Consider the following 26,616-nt stretch of genomic DNA (forward strand, 5'->3'; position numbering starts at 1 on the left):
GAAGACTAAACACTGCCTTAAAATCCTGGAGATTTATTTTTTTCTGAACACAGTTTTCTACTTCAAAAGTAAAGTCAATAATATCCATGTGCCTGATTAACATACAACATGCTCAAATAAGCACAAGGCAACATGCACATATATATTCTGCATAATTAAAATGAGGCATGCCAAATGCAGCTCTCATTTATTTTAATTATATTAATGTATTGAAGTTCTTGAGATTTAAGTCAATCCATGTTCTTCTTCAGTTATAAATTGTCAGCTAATTGGAGGGGTTCTTGTCACAACACATTGTTCCTATTAATTAATATGAAGGATTTGTCACAGTCCAACTTCAATTACCTTCAAACTGAAACTCATCACATCTACTGGTAGTTTATTTCTTTCTTGCCTGGAGTGACAAACTCATTCTGATTCAAAGAAATATTAAGTCTGCTCATATTAGTGGCATTAACAAACACCATGCACTTTGCACAAAAATTTTCCAACATAATGGCTCTCAGTTGTTTCCATGTTTTATTTAAAATAGTACACATTTTTGAAAAAAATAAGGTAAAACAAAACAACTGCTGAATATAAGCATTCTTCTCCATGCGATACAGAAATTTCTATGATCATCTGCATTATACTCTATTTCAGAATTTCTGTTCAGAATCCCAATTAAAAATGTTTAGACTTAATTACACTGCACACATCCTACAAAAGAAAAATAAAGTACTTCACTGTTTATGTTAAAGAGACAACACAAACATTTATAAAAAAATACCTCCGTTGATCACAAATAGCCAACAGAACACATGATAACTATAAACAATTCTAATCAGTATACATGAATGTAAAAGTGTGCTTGGATTGCATCAATTTAAGTGGCATATTAAAAGATATATTCATAGCTTTTAAATTTACAAATTTACTATAGCAGCCTGCAGGACACTGCCACATGAGAAAAGGATCTTATAAAACACTAATCAAGGAGAGAGACAGCATTATAGTGTCTGTTCTTATGGGTACAAATATGATAATTTACTTTGACATAAATATAAGACACCATGTCTTTAAAGCAACCACCAGTTTTAGATGTAACATTACCAGCTTCCATTAGCGCTGCAATTCATAGTAGTCTAATGAGCAAGTCAGTTATCTCTCTATTTTGAAAAGAAGCAAATACATGTAATTCCTGAAACATAATAAAGCTTAAATGTACTTACAACCTTCAGTCAATTAGATTTCCAATTCTGCTGCTTTAATAACTGTGAAATGAACTGATATAAAATGTCTCAAACACACACTTGCCATTATTAAGTTTTGCTTCATGTTTCTCCTGAAGCAACTGGGAAGGTGAAATATTGACAAAGAAGAGAAATTGACTCTCAGTGATAGCACATATTCAAGCCAATCTCTTCCAATACTTTGACCTGGTTTTAATCAGTCAATAATCTCACAGCAAAATTCAACAGGACCCTCTGGGCTCAAACACTTGCTTAATCATCTTTCTGCTTCCTTGGAAGTTAGTCACCAAGCATTTGCTGATTATGAGGAAGTCACCCTTCACAGAAATCAAAGTAAGGCAAATAGAAAATTTATGTGCCAAAAAAAAAAAAAAATTAAAAAAATCAAGACAGTGCAGTTTCAAGTAGACTGAAAAGAAGTCTGCACCTAGTATCTATCTCCTGGCCTCAAAGCTCCTCTCTGAATGTACAATCTGACAACAACATTCACAGCTGCCTTATAGACAGCGGTTCTCTGCACATGAGAGACCAGGATGTGGAAATGCATCGACTCTTTCAAACCTAGCTTCAGGAGTTTCTCAGATCCAAAACTCTTCCCCTCCTAATTGACTTCTGAGTCTTTAGTTGAAACAGGGAAGAATTTCAGTCTTCCTGTCATCAGATGTGCTGTGAGCATCTTCCAGATTTTTGGAAATTTTTACACTTTGTTTAGGGTCAAAAGCACCTATTGGGTAACAGAGACAGGTAACAGCTGCTCAGACAATCAGGAAGGAAAGATTTAATGTATCCTCAAGCAGAACCAACATTTTCCAACATCCAGGTAACATTCATGAACTAAATTTCTCCACATCGTAGTCTGTGTATATATATTTAAAGCTCTATAACTCATCAATAGCATATGAAGGTACTGGGATATACAATTCTACATGAGTTCAGCATGACGTAAAGGCAAACCATCCACACCAGGAGCGATAAGTGCATCTAGAAAACACCAATTTTTCAAATCTGTCTTCTGGGACATAGTGGAAGCTCTTAGACCCAACTGCAGTAGGCAATCTACATTAGCTCAAGACACCACTATAGCTAACTCCATGATCATCACAATGTTACCCAGCAGCCCAAGAATGGGACTTGTCTCGGCAGTACAAAGATTAATGGCATGGTATATGCTTGAATATTTAAATCTCAGAGGCCAAGACATCTTGGACCTCTATTGCAATGCATACAGACAGGCAAGTAAGGGACCAGAGGGGTCAGCTGGGATGTGATCAGACAGTACATCAGTTGCTCTGCAGTAATCTCTATGTTTTTGCCTTTACTCTGAGCTAACTATGAAAGAGCTACCCTTCTTTTACTGAAAAATAATAACATAGTTAACAACTTTTCCTAAGGGAAAGATGACATAAAATTCAAAACTAAAGTGAAAAAAAGCACTTGTTGTCTCTGCCATATCAATCATTCTTTTAAAAGTTTCAAACCTGGGTTTTTAAAAATGCTTTAGAAAGGATAAACATGCTGATCTTCAAAGAAATTGGTGTCTAACAATTAGGAAGAGAAGTTAGCATCTTTTTTACTTTATTAACCAAAACAATATAAATTCCCATACGGATATTTAATGTAACAACCAGGCACGTGGTTATTTCTACGAAGGATTGATCTAACATTAAGGATATTTTTGTATAAATTTGTCAGTATGAAAGCATTATTATCGAAAGTTAATAAAACCAAGAATGTTCACTGCTAGTGCTTTTGAATGACCATTTGTGTTTTCATTGTACATTAGAGCAAATTGCCATCTCCAGAGGCATTAAAATTGTTGTAAGGTTTGCAGTCCTTACTACACAAGCTATTGATTTCTCTATTCTAAAAAGAAAAGCATTCAGGAACAATAGTTTATATTGGTATTTACATTACATTGTTTGCCAACCTTTTATTAAGATGGGATGAGAGTAATATATGTTATCTATAGTCACTTCCATATCTATTACAGGAAATAAAAAGAGCAATTTTTTTCATATCCACCATTATCTGCCTTTCCAACTGGAACACTAACCCTATATCAAATAGTTTAGATAAGAGGTCCTCCTGTCTAAAGTACAGTTTCACTTAATTGTTATTCTGGCTTGCTTTGCAAAAGCATATTCTGGACCATTACTGTACTTCTAAACTATTATTTGGAAAAGAACACACTAGAAAAAGTTCCTCACTAAATCAGTTTCATGAAAGCACTAAAGCATACCACATTTCTGTGAAAAAGCATTGTACTTGCCTTCTGTATTTTTATCTTCCTCCCCATGAGTACAATCTCTACTCTGACCCTTCTCTTTTATATATGGTCATTTTACATGTGAATTAAACTGGCAAAATGCCAGTTTTGATCTGACATTGCTGTGCACTCACAGGGGTTTATTACACTGAACAATTTATTATCACTTTGTTACGAAATTATCATAAATTAGAAAAAAAAAAAGGATTAACAGATTCTATCATACACTTTCTTGTCCAACTGAAGATATAAGACATTGCAGTTTATGTTTTTTGTTTTTTAAACACACACAGTCTTGTTCATTTCCAGCTTTAGTGCAACTGTATTAGTTGCTCTCATATTCAGAGTGCTCTTTCACACTTGACAGGAGTGACTACTCCTCTGGTCCATTAATCTTCTGAAATTGTCAGTTTGCAGTACCAGTAGCCAGTTCAGAATTCTGAAGGTTAAACATCACTAATGCCAGGAGAATTGCCAGTGTTATCTAAAATGCTTCAGGGCTGCTGCCTCTGGAGCTACCTCACTTGACATGAACATAAAGATATTTGAATACAAATACTTAATATCACAAGTTTTCACTTGACAGTCAATATACTACACCTCAGCTGGAAAAAACATCACACATAAATTAACAGAACAAATCACAATGCATAACATAAACCAACGCATTACCAAACAGCACTAATGTAGACAGAAAGGCAAAAGAGCTAACATGGAAGAAACACAAGCCACTTAGCAACAATTTTTTTAAGTTCTACTTCTCTCTTCAACAGACAGAACAAAGATGTACCCCATATTTTGTATTGTATTCTATATAAATTATATTGGTAACTAAATATTACATATATTACAATATATGGTAGATATTAGATACATATGTAGTGTAAGGATATTCTGAGAGAGCTACCATTAAGAGATTTCTGAGTGATCCATTCAAGTACCACACAACTAATTTTAAACCACTGAAACAGAGCACTTGCACTTGAATTTTACTTACATACTTTTGACATAACAATTATCACTCTACATTAAAAATACAACAACAGCCTGTTTCAGAGCTTTAGGAGACATACACTTGAAGTTCAAACTAATTTTGCCTTCAGCTTGTCGATCACAACAGATGGGACCAGGCAACTTTTGAGGATTTGCCACAAGTACTACATTCAGTCAGCAATGTCTACTTTCCAGACACCTGGTAAAAAGAAACAATAGCTGACAGTTTAGGCACTAGTTGAGAACTGGAGTCACCAAGAACTTTCAACTTCTGCTACAAGTTTCCTGTATAATCTTCAAGAAGCCATGGTAGGCAGATAAGAATTAAATCAGAGATTAAGATGCACAAATTTAAATACTTAGACTCCCATTACAATGGAGATTGTCTCTACTGAACGCTCCTTAATTCTTAAAGCCTCTCCTTAAGCTAATTCAGCTGACCCACTAGCAGGGGCTCAATGCAGAGATCTAAGGTTAGGCCTCTGTATCCAAGACAACTACATGCAGACACCAGAAGACCCATGCCCTCCTGGACCAGAGGCTGGAAGCCAAGGAAGACATACTATGGTATCTCAAATGGCAATGTAGAACACCTAGTATGTCGGTGATAGAGGGAATCAATCCCCTGGCTATGAGATACTCTGAATTGTTCTTTGGCTCTACTGACATTATTTCCATAACAAACCAAGCCTGCACAATCAATGAAGCTTAGACACCCAACATTAGGGACCTTAATCCTGCACTGAAAAATGTGACTTGGAAAGTGTAAACACAGACTGATAATACTGAGACTTTAAATAATTTTCTTCATTCATTAAATTGCAAGGTATTACATGATGAAGAAATTTGACCTGTGCGCCTTACGTGAATCACTTCAAAACACATGACATTTTCTCTCAAAGATTACAATGATCACATGAAACTTATGATTTACAATGGACCATGAAGCTTAGAACACATCTGAATAGATGACGGTCTCCTAGAAATATAAGAGTTCACTTTTTTAGAAACATAATTTTGAAAAAATACTACTGTCAATATTGAAGAAAAACCACTGCAGAATTAATTGACTCCAAACATGAAGCTAGCAGACACAGCAAGTGGGGAAGATCAGAAATCATAAAAGAAACTGAAAGAGATATTAGGGATCACCAGTCTCAGGTTACCAGCTCAGCTACAGGCTGGCAACTCAAGAGTGCTACAGAGTAATCTCCAGTCACCCGCACAAAACACATGCTTTAGCACAAGCTGCCTAAGTATGACAATATACATTTTACAGAGCATTGTTTCTCTATTTCAAAAGAACCTTTAAAATATTCATTAAGTGAATACCCATTTAAAAAAAGCCCCAAAACCTCCAGTTTTCATCCTTCCAAACTAATGTTGTGAAGACCTGAAAATAAACCAACCTGGAAAGTTCAGTGTAGGTTAAATTCCTTGTAGGCTATAGTGTCAGAATTATTTAATCAATTTTATTCAAAAAATAAAGCAGGAAACCCAAAAACTTGATCACTCCTACAGAAAATGGTCTGTATACAAAGGTTTCTTCTTTCCTAGGTTCATTTGGCTCATCTTTTTACCACTAAAGTAGCGTGAATGCAGAGCACTCAGAAACTATTCAATGCTAGAAGTACATCAAGTGACTCAGATGCCCAAATCACAAGACACTTCAGCATGTAATTTTCTTTCTTAGCCTTCTCCAATATGTCTACTGCACTACGTTCAACAAAATTTCTGAAATATTATCATTACAGAACAAACAGCTAACAAATATTCACAGGTTTTAACTGTTCCTTCCAGTTGCATTAGGAGTCCTAATGATCACTTCGACATTATATATGAAATTAACTGATCTGTATCTTTTTAGTGTGTGTTTAACTTTTGCAATACATCCTCATGGTTAGTTTCACACAGCTACCCAATGGCATCAGAGGTTCTCTAAAAAGGACAAGCTTCCCAATTAATTTTTTGGCATTAGCTTTGGCATGTGTTCAAGATCGGCATATCATTCCTAAACAAGGATGATTTAACCCAGGGGACTGAACTGTCATGTATGTCACTCAATGCAAACAAGACTGGACTCCAAAGGAAGAAATGTAGAATAATGCTTGTCTTCACACAACACAACACACTGCCCCTCAGAAAGGGCAAATCCTATCTCTTGCCTCAGGCTAGTCCACACCACATCTACTGTAATTAAATAATTTAAAGTTTGATTTGTCCAGAAGTCACTCAAATTCTAAGTTTTTGACTTTTACCCTAAGAGCTTTGTAAGGCTACTTGCCTGCAAGAAGAGTTACTTACAAAGGAAGAAAAAATACGATTGCAAAATTGGATTCTATTATTTTTCCTAGATACAGCAAATTACAATACAGTTTCAAAAATGTGTCTGTGTGCCAAACGAGTATACAACTCAGTAAGTAGCTAAGTAAAAGCAATGCTGCTATTTCAAACAAAGCTCTGGTAAAGAAACAGCACAGTGAGGCTATCAAAAGCTTTCTTCCAAGAGACTCAGGAGAGCATTTCTACTGACCAAAGTATTCAAAGCTAATTCTGTGCTTCTCTTCCAGGTGGAGGCAAGTTGAACAACACTTCTTTTCCAGCCCTACTACAGCAACAAACATCTTAAAACATACAGGCAACCTGCAACCTATTACACAACTGCCAAGAAAAGGGCACACCCTGTCCCAGGCCAAGCTGATCCTGCCACGGGATGATGCCATCCCTGTCTGCCCCAACCCCACCTGCCCTCTACCTTCCCCTCTCCTACCAGCACAAATGTGCCTGAAACTGTGCAGGAAGCTGAGTAAGAGTTACTTTTTTGTGTTTTTTTTCTTAAAATCACTTTGCTTTTACTACTATTTAAAAGTCAAGAAAAAACCTGAGACAACACAGAGACTACAAGCCTACCAGAAAGCTGAGACTGCTTGACTGGATCTGTGTAAACAACAGTGAGTTACATATGACTGGAATTCAGGCTGCGAGGAACTTTTGGGTATACTTCTTTCTCCTTTTAACTCCATTATTTCTGCCAATTATAAATATTTCCCCCTTGTATTTCTGAAGTTTTGTAATGCAGTAGAATTATCTAACCAAATCAGATGCAGCTTACTGAACAATATTTTCACTCTGTAATAAGAAACAGCAGGTAACCTATTTATGACACTAAACCATTTTCAATTCTGTGATAAGACAAAATTCTTACTCCAGTTCACTACGAAGAGCACCACCAGCTTTCCACAAATGCAGCACGCAATATCAAACCCCCAGTCACTAGCAGATTAAAATAGTTTATAAAGCTCTATGCGTGCAGCACACAGTTCAGTGCAGCATTAGCAACATTACAATACTGTCCAGTACAGAGCAAATCTTAGAGCTCACTGTATTAAAAATGACACACTAATGACCAAGTAGTATTGTTTTCTAGGAGAAATGCCAGATTACTTTAGATAACATCAACAGGTATGATGCCTGTACCAAAGACTGTTCCATCCTCTTCAAGCTCTAAAAAACAGTGTTTTATTTACACTTGCCCTGAGAGCTTCTATCCCATCCATGGCTGATTTCTGTTTTTCTAGCAGGGCAACAGAAATATGTTGTGAAAACACAAACACATATGTCTGCCAGTTTAAACAGGTTTGGTATTTCAGAGACACAATCACCAAATCACTTCTTGTTCATAGTGTATAGCATTCATGCCTAGTACGCTTCTGTAGTCGGCACCGATCTGAGGAAGTATCAAACAGAAAAAACCTCTAGCAACAAAGAGACAAGGGTCTCAAGTGTAACAGTAACTGGTGTTCTCCACCAGTTACTATTAATAAGTCTGTTACGTTATTTAAACTCCAAACATCATCAGCAACATAATTTCAGACTTACAGGTTCTTTCTGCAGCTCCCATTTTTAAAGCTTTAAACGGCATAACCTAGGGAAAAACCTACTTGGGTATTATTTGTCACACGGAGCACAGACAACATATGGATGCTTTGGAGACAACAAACATCCTGTTATTTCTCAGTTAAAAGCTCTAACTAAAGGGAAGGAAGTTGGCCACATATTTGTGTCCCAAGTTTAACAGTGGGAGTAACTCAGTAATTTCAACACTTCTTAACAGATTATCGAAGTCAGCAAAAACCTCAGACTCTACTGCTGTAAGTTACTGGACTTACAACTACATGATTTTCACATAAACGTGACCTACTAAGAAAACTTTACAGACTCAGAGTAACAGAAAAATTGAAATGAAAGCACTTAAAACATTGAAGAGTTCAAGTCCTATTTTCAATAAGGGTTCATTAAGACCTTACTTCTTACTCCTAATTGAGGATAAGATCTAGATCTCATGGTTGGCTGTCCCCTTCTCTTCTGCATCCAAACCCCACTCTCACCCTCCTCCCCCAAAAGAACTCCAGTAAACTTCAGCTGTGTCATGTACATGCCTGTTCAAAGAATCATTTAATATTGTTTTGGTCTCTCTGAACCTAATAGATACTGCATAATTTTGTAATAACACATGCCTTAGAAAGGTGTTTAAAGAGTGAAAACTAAAACCCTTCTAATAAAAAAGGCTCTGTTTTTCTGATCATACAACTGGTCTAAATCCTTACAGTATTGGTTAAAGGATTTACTCACGTTAATCATCTGAGCAATGAGCAGAATTGAAAAGTACATTACTACTTTTATCACAGCAAACCAATCAGCTAAATTCACTTTGTAGAATTTTAATACTATTAATATAAAAACAAAACTAACAAAATAAAACCAAACAGACAATTCACTTTAGAAGTGGATGAAGATAACAACTGTGAGCAAAATCTTTTACTATATCAGACACTACAAAGATTATGAGAAGCACCTTACCTTTATAAAGTACCTATCAAATCTAACAACTATGATATACATCTCATAACTATTAATTTGGGACTAAGAATTTTTCAGTAGTTTTATCCCAGTATGGTAAGCTTATTAAGTGACATGAAAGCATAGACATCAACTGCAATATAAACTCATAAATTACAGGGCATGTGGGAGAGTCTAGTTACACTGCAAGTAAAAAAGTGAGATTGTAAGTGGTATGAATTTGTTTTTAAAAGCCAGTGTTTAAGCATGATTTAAAAAACTGGTGCTGTTCTGAGTCAGTAAGAAGAATATGCCATTCCTCTAATTACTCTAGCTAAATCTAATCATGACCAGACCAAACATATGCAATTAAAATATCTGTTTAGCAGTTGAGATTTGACAAAAAAAGGACACCCATTTCCTTTAAAACTAGAACAAAAAAAAATGGCTTCCAGAAGTGAGGAAGCACGATCGTTTCCTGAAACTGTATCATACATCCTACTGTAGGACTGCTTTCACCTCAGACTCCCTGTAAGAGCACACAGCTCCCAGCGGAAAGTTCCATCTCTTTATAAACATCTTCCAGTACTATTCCAATAAACCTATCCAAATCCCAGACAATTGTGAAAAACTTTATTACATGTTTTCAATGAAGAAAGCTATACAAATTGCTGTCAATTTAAAGGGAACAACACAAAAATCGAACTTACACAAGAATACGATAAACGTGCTGAACAAGTACGAAGGACATGCAGTAGTTACTATAATACTTAGCCATGGCAAACGTAATGAAGCATTACTTAAAATACCAGCTTAAGAACGACATTGCCCATCTCCTCTGTCGATTTCAAAGAAAATAAACATTAACACAGTGGGGAAACTTGTTCAGAGACTAAACAAGAGTTACATAGTAATACACAGAAGGGAGCGCAAGCAGCACTCCGGCCTCCCTCCAAACACACACAGACTTCTGTTAATACTGATCAGAGCTTTTTCTTATTTACATGTGACCACCACACACAATTCCTCAGGACTGATCACAACTTTCTCTTGTTTTTCTATGACCACACAAAATTTCTCAAACACACCAGCATTCCTCCACAACCTAAAACAGTACATAACATGCTCTGCTACAGTGTGTCACTTCGTGTCTTTCAAAACAAGCAGAGTCATTAGCTTCAATTCAGCTGTTAAAGTGTATAATACTTCATACAACATTAAATATGCTATCACTTAATTGGAACCAAAGTCACATAACACATGCAATGCCTTTCTTCTGGGCCTCTGGGTCTGCAAGTTAATCTGACTTAATCTTTTAGTATTTTTCCTCCCAGTATTGCATGGAAAACTTTTTTAAACAGCAAGTGGCAAACTACTGATAGGGAAAAAGTTAAACTGACTGTATAAAAACAACAGAAAAACATATGGTTAAAACGGATATTTTAAGTTAGCAAGAAAAATTCCAATTGCTCTTCAATTAAAGTAATCCTGCTCACCGAGATTACTGAGGTCTCAGGCTGCACAGCATAAACTCAGGTTTCAAAAATAAAACATACAATCTTACTGGAATGAGTTTACTAAAGGGATTTTTAAGAAGGGCAGAAAAAACAGTAACCCAAACTTTTGTGTCTTCCAAGCTTCCTCAGTTGTGCCCACACCGTTGGAAAGCCACACAACGCCAAAACGACGCGGTAGTGATGACAAGCGACCCACCCAGCTCACACCGGCAGCCACGGATGTGCAATGGTCAGGAATAAGGCACGCCGGCCCGGGCACCACAGCCACACTTCGAGACAGGAGCAAGGCACAGACCCGAGGGGAGACCTGCGGGGCCCCGGGCTCCCACCGCAGCCGCAGGGCCGGCCGCGGCTGAGCACGGCCCTCCTCGGTCGCAGCCAGCCCCTCGGGCTCCCGCTCTCTCGGTGCCCGCACGCCGGGGCGCCCAAGCCCCAGCAACGAGCTCGCCTCCGGCGAGTTTCGCTCGCTCGGTGGTGCCGAGACAGCCAAGCCGAACTTTGTGTTTTCCCCGGAGGGCGCCGAGGGTGCAGCGGGGCCGCCCCCTCTTCGCCCGTCAAGAGACGGTCTGTCCGCCAGCCCCGCTCCCCGAGGGGCACAGCCCGGCCCACGGCCCCCGCCTCGGCAGCGCACTGAAAACAACAGCCACAGAACACGCGACACGAACAGCCCCGTCTGGGCACAGCCCGCGGCCGTGGAGGTCGGAGCTCACCGAGAACGGCACCGGGCTGGGGACTGGAGCACGGGCACACCGGCAGCTGCGCTCCGGCCGGGCCCCGGGGCAGGGAGGCCCCTCCGGAGCGGCGTCCGCCGCCCGGCTCAGCCCAGCACGGCCCGGCTTGACTCGGCTCAGCACCACTCACCTCCTTGACGGGGGGGAATTTTTTCCGGCACTCCAGGCTCAGGCCCCGCAGGTCCCCCTGCATGTTTTCCAGCAGCTTCTTCACGGCTTCGGGGCTGCTGGTCCCGGCCATGGCGCCGCCGGGCCGGCCCCGGGCCGGGCGCTGTTCCAGAGGGCAGGGGCAGCGCCTGACGCTCCGCGGGCCCGGCCGACACGTCTGCACCCCACACCGGAACCCTCCGGCCCCGGCCGCGTCCCCTCCCCGCGCCGCGTCCGCCCCCCGCTCCCACAATCCCGGGCGCCGGCAGCTTCCGCACACACGGCCGGGGGCGGGGAGAGCGGCGGCCGCTGGCAGGGAGGGAGGGAAGGAGGCGGCACCGGACCCTTCCTGCCGGGCTAGGCCGGCCGCGGCGCGGGGAGCGTGGCCCCTTCCTCTTCCCCGCAGTGCCACCGGGTCGGCGTGAAGGGGCAGGAGAGGCGCTGAGACCTGGGCCGAGGCTGGGCCGCCGGCGCTGGGGAGCTGCCGTGGGGAGGGGACAAACCACGGCGTTGCCGAAGGGTCACTGAGGAAGGTGGTGGCGAAGCTGCTTGGGCTTCGGTGGCCGCCAACCCCGCCGAGCGGCTGCAGGGGTGCGGAGATCGGTCCCTCTGGCCAAGTCCGGCTCTCAGGAGCGTTTGATTGTAAAAAGCAAAAAGCGAGGTATACTGTTACGTTTTTCTTTTGAATCCTGAAGTTCTTGCTTTCTTTCCAATGTGAGTGACTGTGCAGTGAAACAGATTGCCCAGAGAGTTTGTGAAGTCTCCCTCGCTGGAGATTCAAGAACCGTCTGGATACAAGTCTGTGCAATGTGCTCTGAGGTGACCCTGCTTGAGCAGGGAGGTTGGACGAGATGACCCTAAGTGGTCCCTTCCAGCCTTGCCCATTCTGTGGGAGTGAAGCTTTGTGCCCTTCTCGGCCCGTGTGCGTACGCAGCGCTCCGTGATTTCCTCTTGGCGAAGCGAGGGTGAATCCTTCTTTGAGAAGCTTTAAGATAACATAGGCAGGGAAAAACCAAGGGCACGTGGAGTAGTTGGGTCCCGGCCACCTTTCATGTCACCAGCAGTGTCCCTCAGAATTCCAAGCCAGCAATTTTTAACCCATTCCTAAAGCAGGCTCTCGAACAAGCAGCACAAGCTCCTCAGTATCTGTTACTTGTAGTGATGCAGGGAGCTTAGGCCTGATGGCTGCCTGGGAGCTTCCTTCTGGAGGACACCATTCATCATTCACCATAACAGTTAACATTTCACAAAGGTTTTGATCTCTGCAATAATAATTCTTCTGTGTTCTTGGTGCGGCAAATCCTGTACTGTGCTGGGTGCCTACCTACCTGTAATGCAGCATGGTTCTGTTCCTCTTCTATAAACCCAAGGAGTTGGGAAACATCCATGAGTTTTGACATGCTGTAGTTTTCAAACCTGGGAGTCTTGGAAAAAAATTACAAAGAAGTCAAATGAAGAATAAATTTTACTGCCATATTATTTAAAAACTTTTAATTTTAAGTAACAGCTTTTCTTCATATTTTCCTGAAAGTCTTCAGTCTTACTCAATGTTCTAGTATTTTGAGGTTTTTTCTTGTAATGAAAAAGCAAAAAGAACTTTTCATAAATTTGAGCATCCCTACTTGTATGTTGAGTTAATTTACTGTGAGATTAATTGCAAATGATACAGTAAGCTGGCACAGCATTGACTGTACCTGAACACATAAATTTTTAGGGGTGCTTTGTGAAGCAGAGAGTGCAGGATTGTTTTCTAAGTAATTTGTTATTTTAAGATCTTTATATTTCATTGTTGTCAATATACTGGCTGTTAGCTCAACAGAACTGGATAAATGGATGTGAGTTTTTAAAACTGCTTGTAATACTTGCACAGTTGGATTAGGTGGTCAAGCTTTACATGCTGTCAGACAAAGAATTAGGATTTCACCCCTGTGTCCAGTAAAAGCAAACATGATTCTATAACACTGTTATGCTTTCAAAGTGCATTGGTCTGTGTGTTCTCAAAAGCTTTGATTTTTCTATGCTTACTTTAAAAAAACCCCAACAACAAAAGCACAAGAGTGTTGTCTTCAGTAGAACTATTTACATGCTTAACCAGTAAGCATTTTCCTAAGGATTTTCCCATCTTACTGCATCTGTTCTGGGCTTCAGGCCTGGTGCAATTTGCATACCAGTCCAAATACCTTAATAAGAAACATGGATGATTAGCTAGGAGAATGAATGAATGAATGATTTACTATGCCCGTGTATTTCTTAGGTAAGCTTTAATGATTTACTTCCTTTCTGTTGTTTGGATTTTTCCACCAGTTTACTGTACAAAGTGAGCCATGGGCACATTGATACTCCTGGTATCTACTTGTCTGCCTGTTTGCGTACTTGACATCATTTACATTGATCATACATATCTTTTCAACTACCAGCCTAGACACTCAGTCTGCTGAGCATTGCCAGCCAAATACTGCAAGATTGCTCATGAGTTTGGAAATTAATCTTACAGTGGCTGTAGAATTGAAAACTCTTCCAGATCTGCTGAATACAAGAACTGGGAACTATACTTGTGCCTGAATCTCAGGCATGTCTCTTAAACAACAAGGTCATCTTTCTCACCATTTTGATGGATGCCTTTTGTAAATGCAGGGATTTATCAGTTAATCTAAATCAGTGCAGTTAAACTGTTTAAAATAGCCAGGATCCTTTTGAGTGACACTGATTTGATTGTGAATGTGACTTCTGCAATTGCATTTCATTGCAATAGGTTCTATTGCTTGTAGTCCTGACCCTGAGCAGAAGTGCTTGCCAGTCTTTTTTACACTTTAAATACCCCAGTTACAGTTCAACTCACTTTTGATTCAGAAGGTGGCATGGCATATGTGGACATCTCTGACAGCACGTTTTTGACCAGCAAGCTAAGAATGCTAGTTAGCTTTTAAGCTGACTTAATTGGGAACAATATATGTGCCTACATCTCAGGCACATCTCTCAGCTTTTAAGATAACTTTGTATTGCACTGCAATTATTGTATTGTGGTTTGCTTTGTTATTAAATTATATGTTATTTTGTGATGGGCAGTGGGTGACTGAAATAATTCCGTGTAGCTTTATGGCCCTAATTACCAACAAAAATGCTCATGAGACCTATTGTGACTCATTAAGTTACCTCGTGCATTCCAAATGGTGCACATCAGTCCTTTTAATTGGATTAAACATGGGGTAGCATTCGGCTGTATTAATTTCAGGTGTTTAGTCGTAGTTATAGCCCATCCTGGTAGATGTATGCAGATGCAGGCTTTGTATATGAGAGCAGGGTTCTGTCATCATGCTATACAGTGGCATTCACTGGGGCAATGAATTGGTTTCATTGTAATGGGAAGAGTTGTGATTTTCCTCTGAGTTCACTTTACCTACACTCCTGTATACTTCTGTAAGTGATATGAATCTTTAAGTAGCGACAATACTAAACTAACTTCAGGATATGAAAAATCAGTTGTGTGGAAAAGTAAAGGTGTTTGCAGACTCTGGTGATTTTTTTGTATTGCAGAGTTAAGAGTTGTTATGGAGAAAATTTTGCCTCAGATTGAACATAGATACTGATGTCAAAAGGCAAAGTTAAATTTTAAATCAACAGTGAGAGACTGATTAATACCAAATATGCCCTGTAGCCTTTTATAAGAACTGTGCATTGTATTGGTCCGTGTAAGCACAAAGAAGCCCTTACTGTGTGAACACTTCAGGAGCTCCTCCTTAAATTACAGACAAAAGTGGGCCAAGGGAGTGTTTCTGTTGTGACACAAATGGGCTAAAAGAAGTCATAAACTTCCCTCTAGTACTCTTTGGGGTTTTTTTATGCGATAGATATGAACCCTTGTTCCTTTAGGATATGGCTGTGTTAGATCTACCAATAGATTGAAAACCACATTTTCCAGTGTGAACTCCTCATTAATTTAGCCTGTGTTCCTTTCTGCATAGGTGTGAGCATATGTTTACATGTTAGTACTCATCTTGTTTGTATACTAACAGTTAATACACATTTTATTTCATTTGGTTGACTAAAAAAGCAGTCCCAGCTGCTGTCTACTGGTGGATCATCCTTTTTGTCATTAGCAAACTATCAGTAATTTTCATTTCAAATCAGTCACATTTTGTGTAAGGTCACTGACAACAATGTTAAGCAGCAATACCCAAAATGTCAGACCTATGACATGTATTAGGTACTCAGTAGTGATTCCCTATTGAGTGCACAGCTCACTTCAGGGCCTACACACAAATCTCTTGACCAGAGGCTTAGATGCTTCCAAGACTCTCATGTAACCAGCCAGCAAAGCTGTTTTTCCAATTTTTCCTCCTTGAATCTTGTCCAAGCAGATTCTCAAAGCAGTGGTGTTGTTTTTTTTTTTTTGTGTTGGCCTTTTGAGAGCTGGTAATTGAATCAGCTGAACCTGGTAACATCTTTTGTGAGAAAGAACTGCTGTCCACTGCTTGAATTAATTTTTTGCTGTGTTAGAGCTAGCAATGTAACAACAGACCAACAGAGACATACTTTCCAGCTCACACAGGAAGTACGTGGCTGGCCGGGGAAACAAACATTACTCTGTGCTTTAAACTGACTTTGTCTTTCATTCCCTTACACAAATAACAGAATTTAATCTGCTAATCTGTGAATTTTTTCCCTGCATGGTGTATAATGCAGCCCATTCATGATACTTTTTTTTCTGTCAAGTGTAGAAAATAGAGAAAAAGAGGTGGAGATACTACTTGACTTACATAGAAAAACCCAACGCTGACCATCCTTACCACCTGAACAATTAGCACAGCCTCAGGTCACAGTCAGCTGGTTTAGAGATAAAGGCACAGTTGTGTTGAAGCAAACCAGTTGTGATTCTAGGCACTGTTGTTTGATCCAGAGCTCTTCCAGTGGACAGTGGATTCAACTGCTCTCTCAGGAGAAGTTTTTTTCTGATTATCTCATGCTCACTGCAGGATGTGTAACTTAAACATGCCCATCAAGAATGTCAGTAATATGCATTGTGCTGCAATCTCATTATTTGCTGTTCTCTCATCTATTTGCCAAGAACCTCCCTACATCTTAATAGTTTCCTTTTTATATCTTCTTCAGCTTGTGTGAAAATTATGGAAGTACTTCCAGACACCAAGTAACCTCCAATCTACTAATCACAGAGCAACACCAGAGAGGAGAAGGGTGTTCCCCTGTGTAAAAATAATTTTTTTTGGCCGCTGCAGCAGAGAGGAGAAGTCACTGGATGCTTTCTGCAGGCTCTGGTGAATCCTTTAAGATAATCGTTCCAGATTGCAGCCCTGAGGCTGCTAAGTGATATCATTACTACAGGACAGTTTTCACCAGCTGAATGGATGTTGGTTCCTTTGTGTTAGGAGTGCCCCTGTGTAGCAGGGACTATAAAACACAGAAAATAATTATAGAAATAGCTACACTCACTATACTCATATAAGCTGCCCGGAGACTAACACACCATGTAGGTATTCTTCTTTTCTCACACTCCATGGCAACACTGCTGGCATGACCAAGGTAATTTGTAGCTAACTCAGCCCAGCCTAGAAAAGACTCAGTATGGCCATGTACTTCTGAGAGCCTCCAGCACAACCCTTTGCAAAGATAACTGAAGTGGGACTGTTCCATTCTTTTACAGGCTGTTCTTTCTGTAAACCATAGGAATTAGAAAATTCTTATGGAAGAGATCTGAATGAAGAACTGCTTGTTGTAAAGGCTTTGGTTTATCTTATGTGTTGCACTCATCTTTGTTGCTTTATGAAGATTATATAGGCTCCTTATCTGATTCAGAGGACTTTGCCTTTGAGATAAATATTTGTAGAGGTTCATGCATGGCTGTATTTATAAGCAGCAGTCTGAAAGAAATTTTGTTACTCAGGTTGGGTCCAAACAGCTAAACAGAATGAACTTACTTCTCAGGAAATTTGGAAGACAGCCAAAGGTATCCAGTCATAAAGATCCAAATGCTTTCCTTTGTAGTAAAATGGCTCCCCAGATCACCTCCATGTGTGAATACGCATTCCCAATAAAGCAGGGCTGTATCACTGAACATATGTACACCCTGGGTCATGTGCAAGCAGAGACATCCATAACCAAGGATGCATATGTGTGGCAGTTACATAGTTAATTTCATCAGTTAATACTGGTATTTTGGCAGCATTTCTACAAGTTGTATTCAGTATTTCACAAATAGCAGCCACTTGCTGGAACCTGCTCCCAGGGCATGGTGGATGAGCTTGTCTGTCTCCTCACACCAGTGCATGGATGCCTCTTGGCTAACTACTGGCTAGAGCATAGGAAATTCCAGGTCTGAATATTCACTGTTCCACCTGAGAGCCAAGCCCTAGAGCTACTGAACAGATCATTAAGTGGGATGTAAAACTTGTTTAGCCAGTCTGAAACCTTATTTCCCTTTGACAGCACGGTCATCAGTAGATTCCTATAGCTGTTTATTTCTAAAGACCTTGCTTCCCTGCTTCAGTCATAACTAACTAAACCATGCCATGATCTAAGAACATTTGATAAACAATTGAATTAAAAAATTAGAAGTTAACATGTACTAAGTATTGACAGATTCTTTACCAAATGGCTTTATTCCTGACCCAGCCACTCCTCCCTTTACTCGGCCACACATATACAAATGTCCGGTGGGCTTGAATGTCTTATTTTGTTGGAGGCAAGATCACAGAAAGCCAGAACCAGCCTTACCAACAATAGAATTTCAAAGAAACTGACACTTCACTGTCCTGTGATGAGCAGCTGAGGGAGCTGGGGTTCTTTAGCCTGGAGGAGGCTCAGGGGCCATGTCACTCTGTACAGCTACCTGAAAGGAGGTTGTAGCCAGGTGGGGGTCAGCCTCTTCTCCCAGGAAACCTGTGGCAAGATGAGAGTCTTAAGCTGCACCAGGGAAGATTTAGGTTGGACATCAGGAGGAATTTCTTCACAGAAAGGGTGATTTGACATTGGAATGGTCTGCCCAGAGAGGTGATGGAGTCACTGTCCCTGGAGGTGTTTAGGGAAAGACTGGACATGGCATTTAGTGCCATGGTCTAGTTGACATGGTGCTGTTTAATCAGAGGTCTTTTCCAATCTAATTGTTTTTGTGATTCATTTTTTTTCCCCCTTCAGGACATTTCAAGCCTTCATTTGTAAACTGCTTCCTAAAATTCATTAGCTGAGCTCCCAATCCTCATAATGTCTTGGAATCACCTCTAGATTGTTTCCTTTCTACTGGTTTACCCTAACACTTCACTAAGAAGTTAAATCCTTTGCTAGAAACCAAATTGCTTTTTTGTTGTAGCTCTGCAAGACAAACCACCACTATCAAAGATTTCAATTTTTAGTTGCCTGTTACTGACTTTTGCAGTAGTTGCTTTTTTTAATCATAGGACTCTGCTCCTTTTCTAAATCCTCTACCACCTCGTCAGTAGTATCTTACAGCTACTTTCTCATCACATTCATCTTTTCTATTCATGCAGTATAGGCTTCTCCATATTCTTGGCTTGTCTTAGTGTGATTATTTTTACATACATTCACAGTTCTTCACTGTTTCTTCCTCCCTGATATTACAGAAACAATGTACATCTTTGTCTTGGGGTGACTTTATGATGTGTACCCCGTATCGCCACTCTATGCCCAGACATGATTCCTGTGCCTTTCTGTGTCTTTACAACTGCGTGCGAGAGAAAGGAAAAAAAAAAAAAGTCAGACGAACCTTTCGAAGCAGTTTGTGCTCCACGGTCACTCTATCTCCTCTGCATGCTTCTGCGACAGCAAGAGCAGAGGAAGCCCCCTGTTTCCTACTTTTCAGCCAGCTTTTGGCTCTGTTTTCTCCAGAGACAGATGGAGAGTTGAATTTTTTTTCCAGGGACTTTGGTTTCTTCGTCTTCTCTTCTGGACTGTTCAGAACACCAAAACATCAGCTGGGAGACCTTACACCTCAGCCCGGAGGGACCCAAGCCAACCCAACTCCAAAGAGGAGAAAGCCACACCCACAATGGACTCTGGAAATTTACCAGGTTCTCTCCACAGCGAGAGTTTTTATTATTTAGCATTATTCTTTTCTCATTGTGCATTATGTCTGTCAAATAAGTTTTTTCTTTCAATTTCCTCAGAAGAAAATATTTTCCTGAACCTGGTGGGGGAGGGGTGGCTGTAACCTCCCTTCTATCAGAGGACATTCATTTTGGATGTTCCTCCGAATTTGTCTAAAATCAGGACAATCATAAAAATGAGCTTTCTAAATTACAATTTCAGACTGACCATGACATTAACCAAACAGAATTTCAAAAATTGTGTAGAGAGGATAAGCAAATGCCTCTTCCCATCTTAACTAGTAGTACAACCTTCTTTGATTTATCTTTTAATCTGTGCTACCTTATCTCAAAAATATTACATAAATAGCTGAGGTTAAATTTCCTAAAGACATCTGCTAAGGCATTATTTCCTATACCAAAAATCAGTATGTTATTTGTATTTGCTTTTCATAGGTATAGATGATACAGAGTCAGTAATTATTGTCCCTTGTGTTTGCAGACTTTCTCCTCGGGCAAAAGACACACGTTTACACAATACCCAGAGCATAATATGTATTTTAGAACATTGACAGATGTTGAAAACAAGACATAGCTCATCTGAAGTCTTTCCAGACAGCATTCTTTGTGTTCTGGAAAATGCCTTTGTGCCCCCAGAGGTGGTTGCAGACCTCTTACCAATTGCACAATATTTAGGTTTTAATTTTCAAGGAACGACTCATTTTTCAACAGGGGCAAGTCTGAACAGGTCATTGTGTTTTAAGAGAAACGGTTATGGAGAGGCAGGGATGCTCTTCCAGAATGGCAAAGAAAAGAAGGAAAAGGGAGATGTATGTTTCGGTTTAGGCTGTAACTGGGGGAAAGAATTACTTGGAGGAAATGACCATGAATCAAAGGTCTTTTTCACGGTTTAAGGGCAGCTGAAAATTAAACTACACACAGCTGCTCCCCTTCCCCACCTCTCTAGTGAGAGAGAATAAGGGCAGAGATCCGGAGCTGAGAACAACTTACTGGAAACAGCAATGACATAAGGAAATGAACATCAGCAACACTATTTAACAACAAAAGTAAACAAAAAAGAGGGTGATTTTCATACAAAAAATGCTCGCCATCCGAGCAACCCAACCTGTTGCCACGCAGCTCCAAGACAAAGAACAAAATGGCCCCCAGACCCTCTGTGTACATTTTCCCCCCAGGCCTGAAACAATGAAAAAAAATGGCAGCAAAACCCTCCAGTCGGGACAATTGTTACCCCACTGCTCCCTGGATAAAAGAATGCCTGCCCTGTCCCGGGAAGCAAGAGCCCTTTCCCTGCCCCTGGCCATGATTTAAGATGGTATGGAACAGCACGATGACTTGGCCACGCACATGTGGCTCCAGGCTCCATCCTTCGTGTCCTTGGCCAGAACTAGGACAGTCTTACAGAGAAGGTTTGGAGTGGCTTCGTAAGTTGGTAGCCATGGTGAAAGAAGGGAAGAAAAGTCATACCATTCGCTATGCTGAACAAGAGCATGGGTTTTATTCTCCTGTTAATGAATTCTTGTAACACTAGTGAGTAAAGGCCTTCCCTCAAACCACGGTGAGCTCGGAGCAAATACCTACACATTCAGGCCTCCATTCAGAACTTCTAAGTGATTTTTAATGGGTACAATTAGGTCTAAAGAGGCAGGAACATTCCTCTGAAAAGAACAGGATGTTTATGGATTCAAGGATCTCAAAGCTGAGGAAGGTGACTCAGATGACTCAGACTAAGTCTCCATCCCAGCAGGGGAAGGGCCCTTGCACCTCTCAGCTGCCTCCCTCTGTAGCCCAGGGAAGGCATCTAGCCCAGAGTTAATAGAACAACACACTACTTGCCTCTGTTAGTTGTTTTGCTGGTATCTTTCTTCTCCTTTCTAAACAAGTAATTGCATAAAAGACTCCCACACTTATCTCTGTTTTCAGATTGTCCTCTTCTAGTTTTGAACCACTAGTTCTTTGAATATTTCCATACACTCCAAGACACTCTGCATAGAGTTAAGTCCCCCCTCATAAGGTGTCGAATGCAACCTGAGGCACTTCTCAGTAGTCTGAGAAAGCAATTCGTCTCCCCACCTGTTAGTGCAAATGTATTTACTCTGGGGTTGTAACTTTTTTCTATACTTTGTCCCAGGTTACAATCCAAACTTTTAAAAGGTAGTAACTCAAATAGTGTATTTTTACAGGCTCCTTACCGGAGATCCAGAAAGATTAATCCAACTTCTCAATTCTGTTTATGTATCCTAGGACTAGTTCTTGTGCCAGTGTTTTTGTGCTGAATTGCTTGTCCACTGGGGCTACAGAGGATTATGGGGTATTTACTCCTTTACATGTTCTGTAGGCAAGATCAGAATATTTTGCACACTGAATAAAAACATTAATTTAAGACCAAGTACCACCAACTTCTTCAATAACATCTCTATTCCACAATGACTTCCTAATGGAAATTATTTTGAGGCTATTAGTTGTTTCCTAAACATTGTATTGGATGATACTGCATAACGTCATGTTTTGATAACAGTATTGTAATACTTAAGGTGACAGTTAAATGCCAAGTAGTGAAATAATTTAGGTGCACCTATGTTATCATCTTTAGCAATTGTCTTTTTCAATTACTGCCCTGACAAGTAACAACATTTACTTAAATGATGTTAATTCTTTATCAATAGAATCCTCTATTAACTTTTGCATAATTTGGCCCAGGATGACTGTTAATGTTAGCTGGCATAGAGTAACCGAGTTCATTCCTTGAATAAATTTCTCACATTTGGACTATTCCGGCTTTCCATGTTATTCCAAGGTGCAATTTCTTTTGAAAATCTCCTTGCCTCAGGAACACATTATGCCAGTAAAGCATGCCATCTTGGAACTAGAGAAGTGGAACTGTTTCCACAATGTTTACCCCCCTGGGAAAAAGAACTAAAAAAATCTGAAGACAGCAATTTGCCTGCAGACTAAGAACATGCTTATTCTATCAGATACAGTTTTCCTATTATTTCACTACATTTATAGTGATTTTCTTTGTCAAAGTAACTAGTGCTTAGAAACAATGAAAAACCGTACCCTGCAACTACAACTCTGACATCAAAGAAAGCAGCATAATTTTTAAAGAAAACTAATGGGTTTGCCAATTAATTTCTTGGCCTGCCGTACTGATTTCCCTCTAAAGATTTCAAATATCTTAAAAAAATACACCGCACTCCGTAATACAGGGCTAACTTCCTGGGAAAGCTAGAAGGGGTTGTGGCCTTCCCATTAGCAAGTAGCTGTAGATGCAGCAGATGTTTCCACATCATCTGACTGTGGAACATCTGACACCTTTTCTCATTTCATCAGCTCAAAAGTAAGCTGCAAACTTCGCCTCAGTGTGCCAGGAGGGCAGGTGGGACTTTAATTTAGGTGGATGATGCACCAAAGCATCCAGAACATTGTCTGAAGCCAACTAAAACAAGACGTCCTGAGCAGTGTTTCTTTACCTCTCCTTCCCTCCCAGTCTGGCTTTAAATGACATATTGCTGTCACAAAATCTACAGAATAAGTGGGAACTGCAAGCTCTCTTCTGCTTCCTACTCTGTTCTACTCTGCTTCTGTGACTGTCACATTAACAAAATTAACTGAATCTTGTAATTTTAGAGTTTATGTTGATATATATATATATATGTTTATACTGACAGCAAATGTTTTGATGAAAAAAGCACACTAGATTTTTATCTGACATGATTCATAACAGATGTTAGGATTCTCTTCTCCATATAAATGATGGGTTAAGTGAGAATAACTTTCGATAAACACTGTAAATAATAATATACTTTCTGTACTTTAAAACATGTCCACACTGGAAGAATTCTCTTGTATGTGAATACATGTTTTATAAAACTCACAACTTGACTGAAGTCCTAGAAACCTTTGAGACACTTGAATAGAGATATTACTGATTTTTATCTCTGATTGGGAAGCTGAGTATACAAACTTGTGCGTTTGTAAACTTGGAAGCCAAATTAACAATAACAAAGAAAAAAATTAGAATTCATCTATGTACTTTTTTCCTAATTGAATGTTACTTTGATCAATACCCTTTTAAATTCTAGTTGGATGATCCAATTATTAGTAGGTAAGTACATTCCTTCAAATATAACATTCTGTGTGTGTGTGCTTATTTACATTTTCAAAGGGAGAATGAAGTGCATTAGGACTCTGAGTTATCAGATATTAAAGCTCCAATCTACAAACTCCTAAAGTACTTTGGTAAGACAAATCTGATCCTTTGTTCTGTGTGGTTTTTCCAAACAAGTTCTAGGCTAACAAGATATGGAAAAAATGGGAGTATAAATATAGGGGGGGGGTCTGTGTTATTCAAAGAGTTGATGACTTCTCTAGGACTACTTCCAAAAGCTTGTATCATTTCCCCCCTGCCAACACCATAGGTTTGTATAATCTTAAATACATTCCCTCATTTCCCCAGCCATCTCACAATTAGCTATTTGCATTTGATTATTGTTACAGTATTACTTTTAAAAACAAACTAAATTATGACATTGTTTTTGCAGCCTTATGTTTCAGAGCCAATGACAGGAGAGAAACTCTTTTAATATATACTATCTACTGGAAATACTATTAATCTTGTTCTATGTTGGTCATTACATAACCAGTTTGTAACTGAGAATATAACTCTCAGACAAAGACAATCCATGACACAAACACTGTGGGAAAAGAATTTTTAACAAAATGGAGCACTACATAAGGCCTTGAATAGCTTTATTGAAATCTGTATAAATAAACATGCGCATTTCAAATGTAAACCCAAGTGAACTCAAGTGCAGACAAAATTTTAACCTCTGTCATGCAGGAGGTTAGTTTACATTTAAAAAAAAAACCTCAAAGCAGCTTTAAAATACCAGGATGAAACACCAGTTTTAATATCAAGGTATAAAGCAAAGCCATGTCCAACATATCTCATTTATATCCTGGTCAAATGCAATTTTTTAAACTTTTTAATGCTAACATAAATAAATAATTTACCAAAATGTGCACTCACAGAGTGAACTTTTATTTACAATACACAGTTTATAACCTATTGTATTTGATTAGTTCAAGTGAAGAACATCATACTTTTTGCTTTTTTCTTTTTTAAATTTTAAACAGTGGGACACAAAGCAATTCTCCAGGTAGTAGATATGTGACATGTGCCCCCACATTTAAGAGCCCCTCTCAAAGGCAGTATTGTATGCAAATCAACAATACATTCTTCCAACTAGATCAATGGGAAAGCAGCAAATCAAAAAATGTTTCAAACAGTCACACTTATTTTGGCATCCTGGACCCCTGAACATAGTTAACTGAAACCCAACTTGGAGTTTGTATGCCTTATATACTGTACAGGTTCTGACTTGAACATGCAAATGCCAATTCTCTTATGAATTACCTTTTCAGATACACTGTAAGGCTATGGTGAATTCCATCCGGAACACACAAAGAAAATTAACAGGCCTACCTTTAAAGTGATTTTGTTAATTAACAATTTAAAGGCAGGTTATATTGAAAAAATTCTTAACTAAGCCTGATACACAGTCATTACTATGGATACAGAATACTATTAACTCGGACCTTCGTACGGAGTAGTTTGCAAGCAGTCAAACTACCAAAAGTGGGGAGAGAGAACTTACAGCACAATTTAAATTTTGGACTGTTATCAGATTAAAATTATGCATGTCTTAGAAGCAAGGTAACAGGAATTATGTCTGCGGAGTAGATTCCAACAAGCAACAATGGATACTTACATTTAATTGAAAACCTTTTTGTTAATGCAGCATGAAATCCAGAACCTGTTCCACAGCAGCAGTAAGATGAACGTAATATTCTGGATGTTCCACTATATCACAAAAGGTTAAAACACCTTTTTCAAGCTATTTCTTCTATTGTGATCAAATTTAAAAAAAAAAAAAAAAATAGGGAGACACAAAAAATTGCTGTTTCAAGAAAACTACTTCTTTAGGTATTTATGACATTTTTACTTGTAGTCTGTTGGCAGCCTAAGGAACATGTATATATTCATCCAGAAACTAGACTTGGCAGTAGTATTCTTGCAGTACTAGAAAAGTAAATGTCAGAAGTCCACAGATTTAATATTTTAGTTATTAATTCACAGCCAAAACAAAAGAAAACATAAAATCCATCAGAACAGCAGCAGAAAACTTAAAAGGGGTTTATTTGTGATATCCTATATATACCTTGTGAATATGAGACTGTAAATGCATTAGAGACAATTTCTGTTTAATTTTTATTGTTTCACTTCAAGTACTGCACATGTTAAAATGTAATAAAGATTTACATTCTATTATCTGAAACTCCCCATCTCAGATTTTTATTCTTAATTTGGTGGGCATTTTCACTCTTTCAATACGTATCCCCAGGAAGAGAGTCTCTTTTATGGCTTCTAGTTCTTCCCATCAGTTAGTGTGCATACAATTTTCATTTTCTATATCATTATCATTTTCATTGCTGTCTTCATCACTTTCTAGTGGGATGCCTGTGGCAGCTGAAGCACCTTGTTTAGTTTCCCGGTCAAGTGGGAAAAAGCCAGTTCCACTGATTGTGTCCTGTCTCTGGTAGAAGAGCACATACGCTGCTTTGGACTGTAAAAGAGAGTAGTACAATATGTTCAGGAGGCTTCAAACAAAACATTTACAATCCAGGTTACTGATTTTTTTTTCTTTGCTTCCAAGTATACAAGGTAAAATTACAAAGAAATCCAGACTGTTTATGTAAGTTATTTTTGAATGTTGTAGCAAGACATTTTTGGTTTGTACTGTCCTTTGAAAG

General features: G+C 39.4%; 2 protein-coding genes and 1 long non-coding RNA gene across 8 annotated transcripts in view; 1 reads left to right on the plus strand and 2 right to left on the minus strand.

The window, feature by feature from the left end:
- The window catches only part of MON2 (MON2 homolog, regulator of endosome-to-Golgi trafficking), a 67,486-nt gene extending 55,567 nt beyond the window's left edge, over positions 1-11,919 (minus strand). For all 5 annotated transcript variants that reach the window (XM_042017880.1, XM_042017878.1, XM_042017879.1 and 2 more), the window contains exon 1: positions 11,709-11,919. In XM_042017880.1, the coding sequence (XP_041873814.1) occupies positions 11,709-11,819 (111 nt within the window). In that variant the 5' untranslated portion in view covers positions 11,820-11,919. The remainder of the gene's footprint in view (positions 1-11,708) is intronic.
- An 80-nt stretch (positions 11,920-11,999) lies between these two features.
- LOC121659618 lies at positions 12,000-25,725 on the plus strand. The gene is made up of 2 exons (XR_006014391.1): positions 12,000-12,386; positions 19,614-25,725. It is a non-coding gene; the product is annotated as an uncharacterized LOC121659618 (long non-coding RNA).
- Positions 24,536-26,616, minus strand: part of USP15 (ubiquitin specific peptidase 15) — a 60,948-nt gene continuing 58,867 nt past the window's right edge. For both annotated transcript variants that reach the window (XM_042017884.1, XM_042017883.1), the window contains one exon: positions 24,536-26,429. In XM_042017884.1, the coding sequence (XP_041873818.1) occupies positions 26,244-26,429 (186 nt within the window). In that variant the 3' untranslated portion in view covers positions 24,536-26,243. The remainder of the gene's footprint in view (positions 26,430-26,616) is intronic.

Source organism: Corvus kubaryi, unplaced genomic scaffold (genome assembly GCF_017639235.1).
Source record: "Corvus kubaryi isolate FWS band 111438036 unplaced genomic scaffold, C.kubaryi_AGA036_p1.0 137, whole genome shotgun sequence".
Lineage (NCBI taxonomy): Eukaryota > Metazoa > Chordata > Aves > Passeriformes > Corvidae > Corvus > Corvus kubaryi.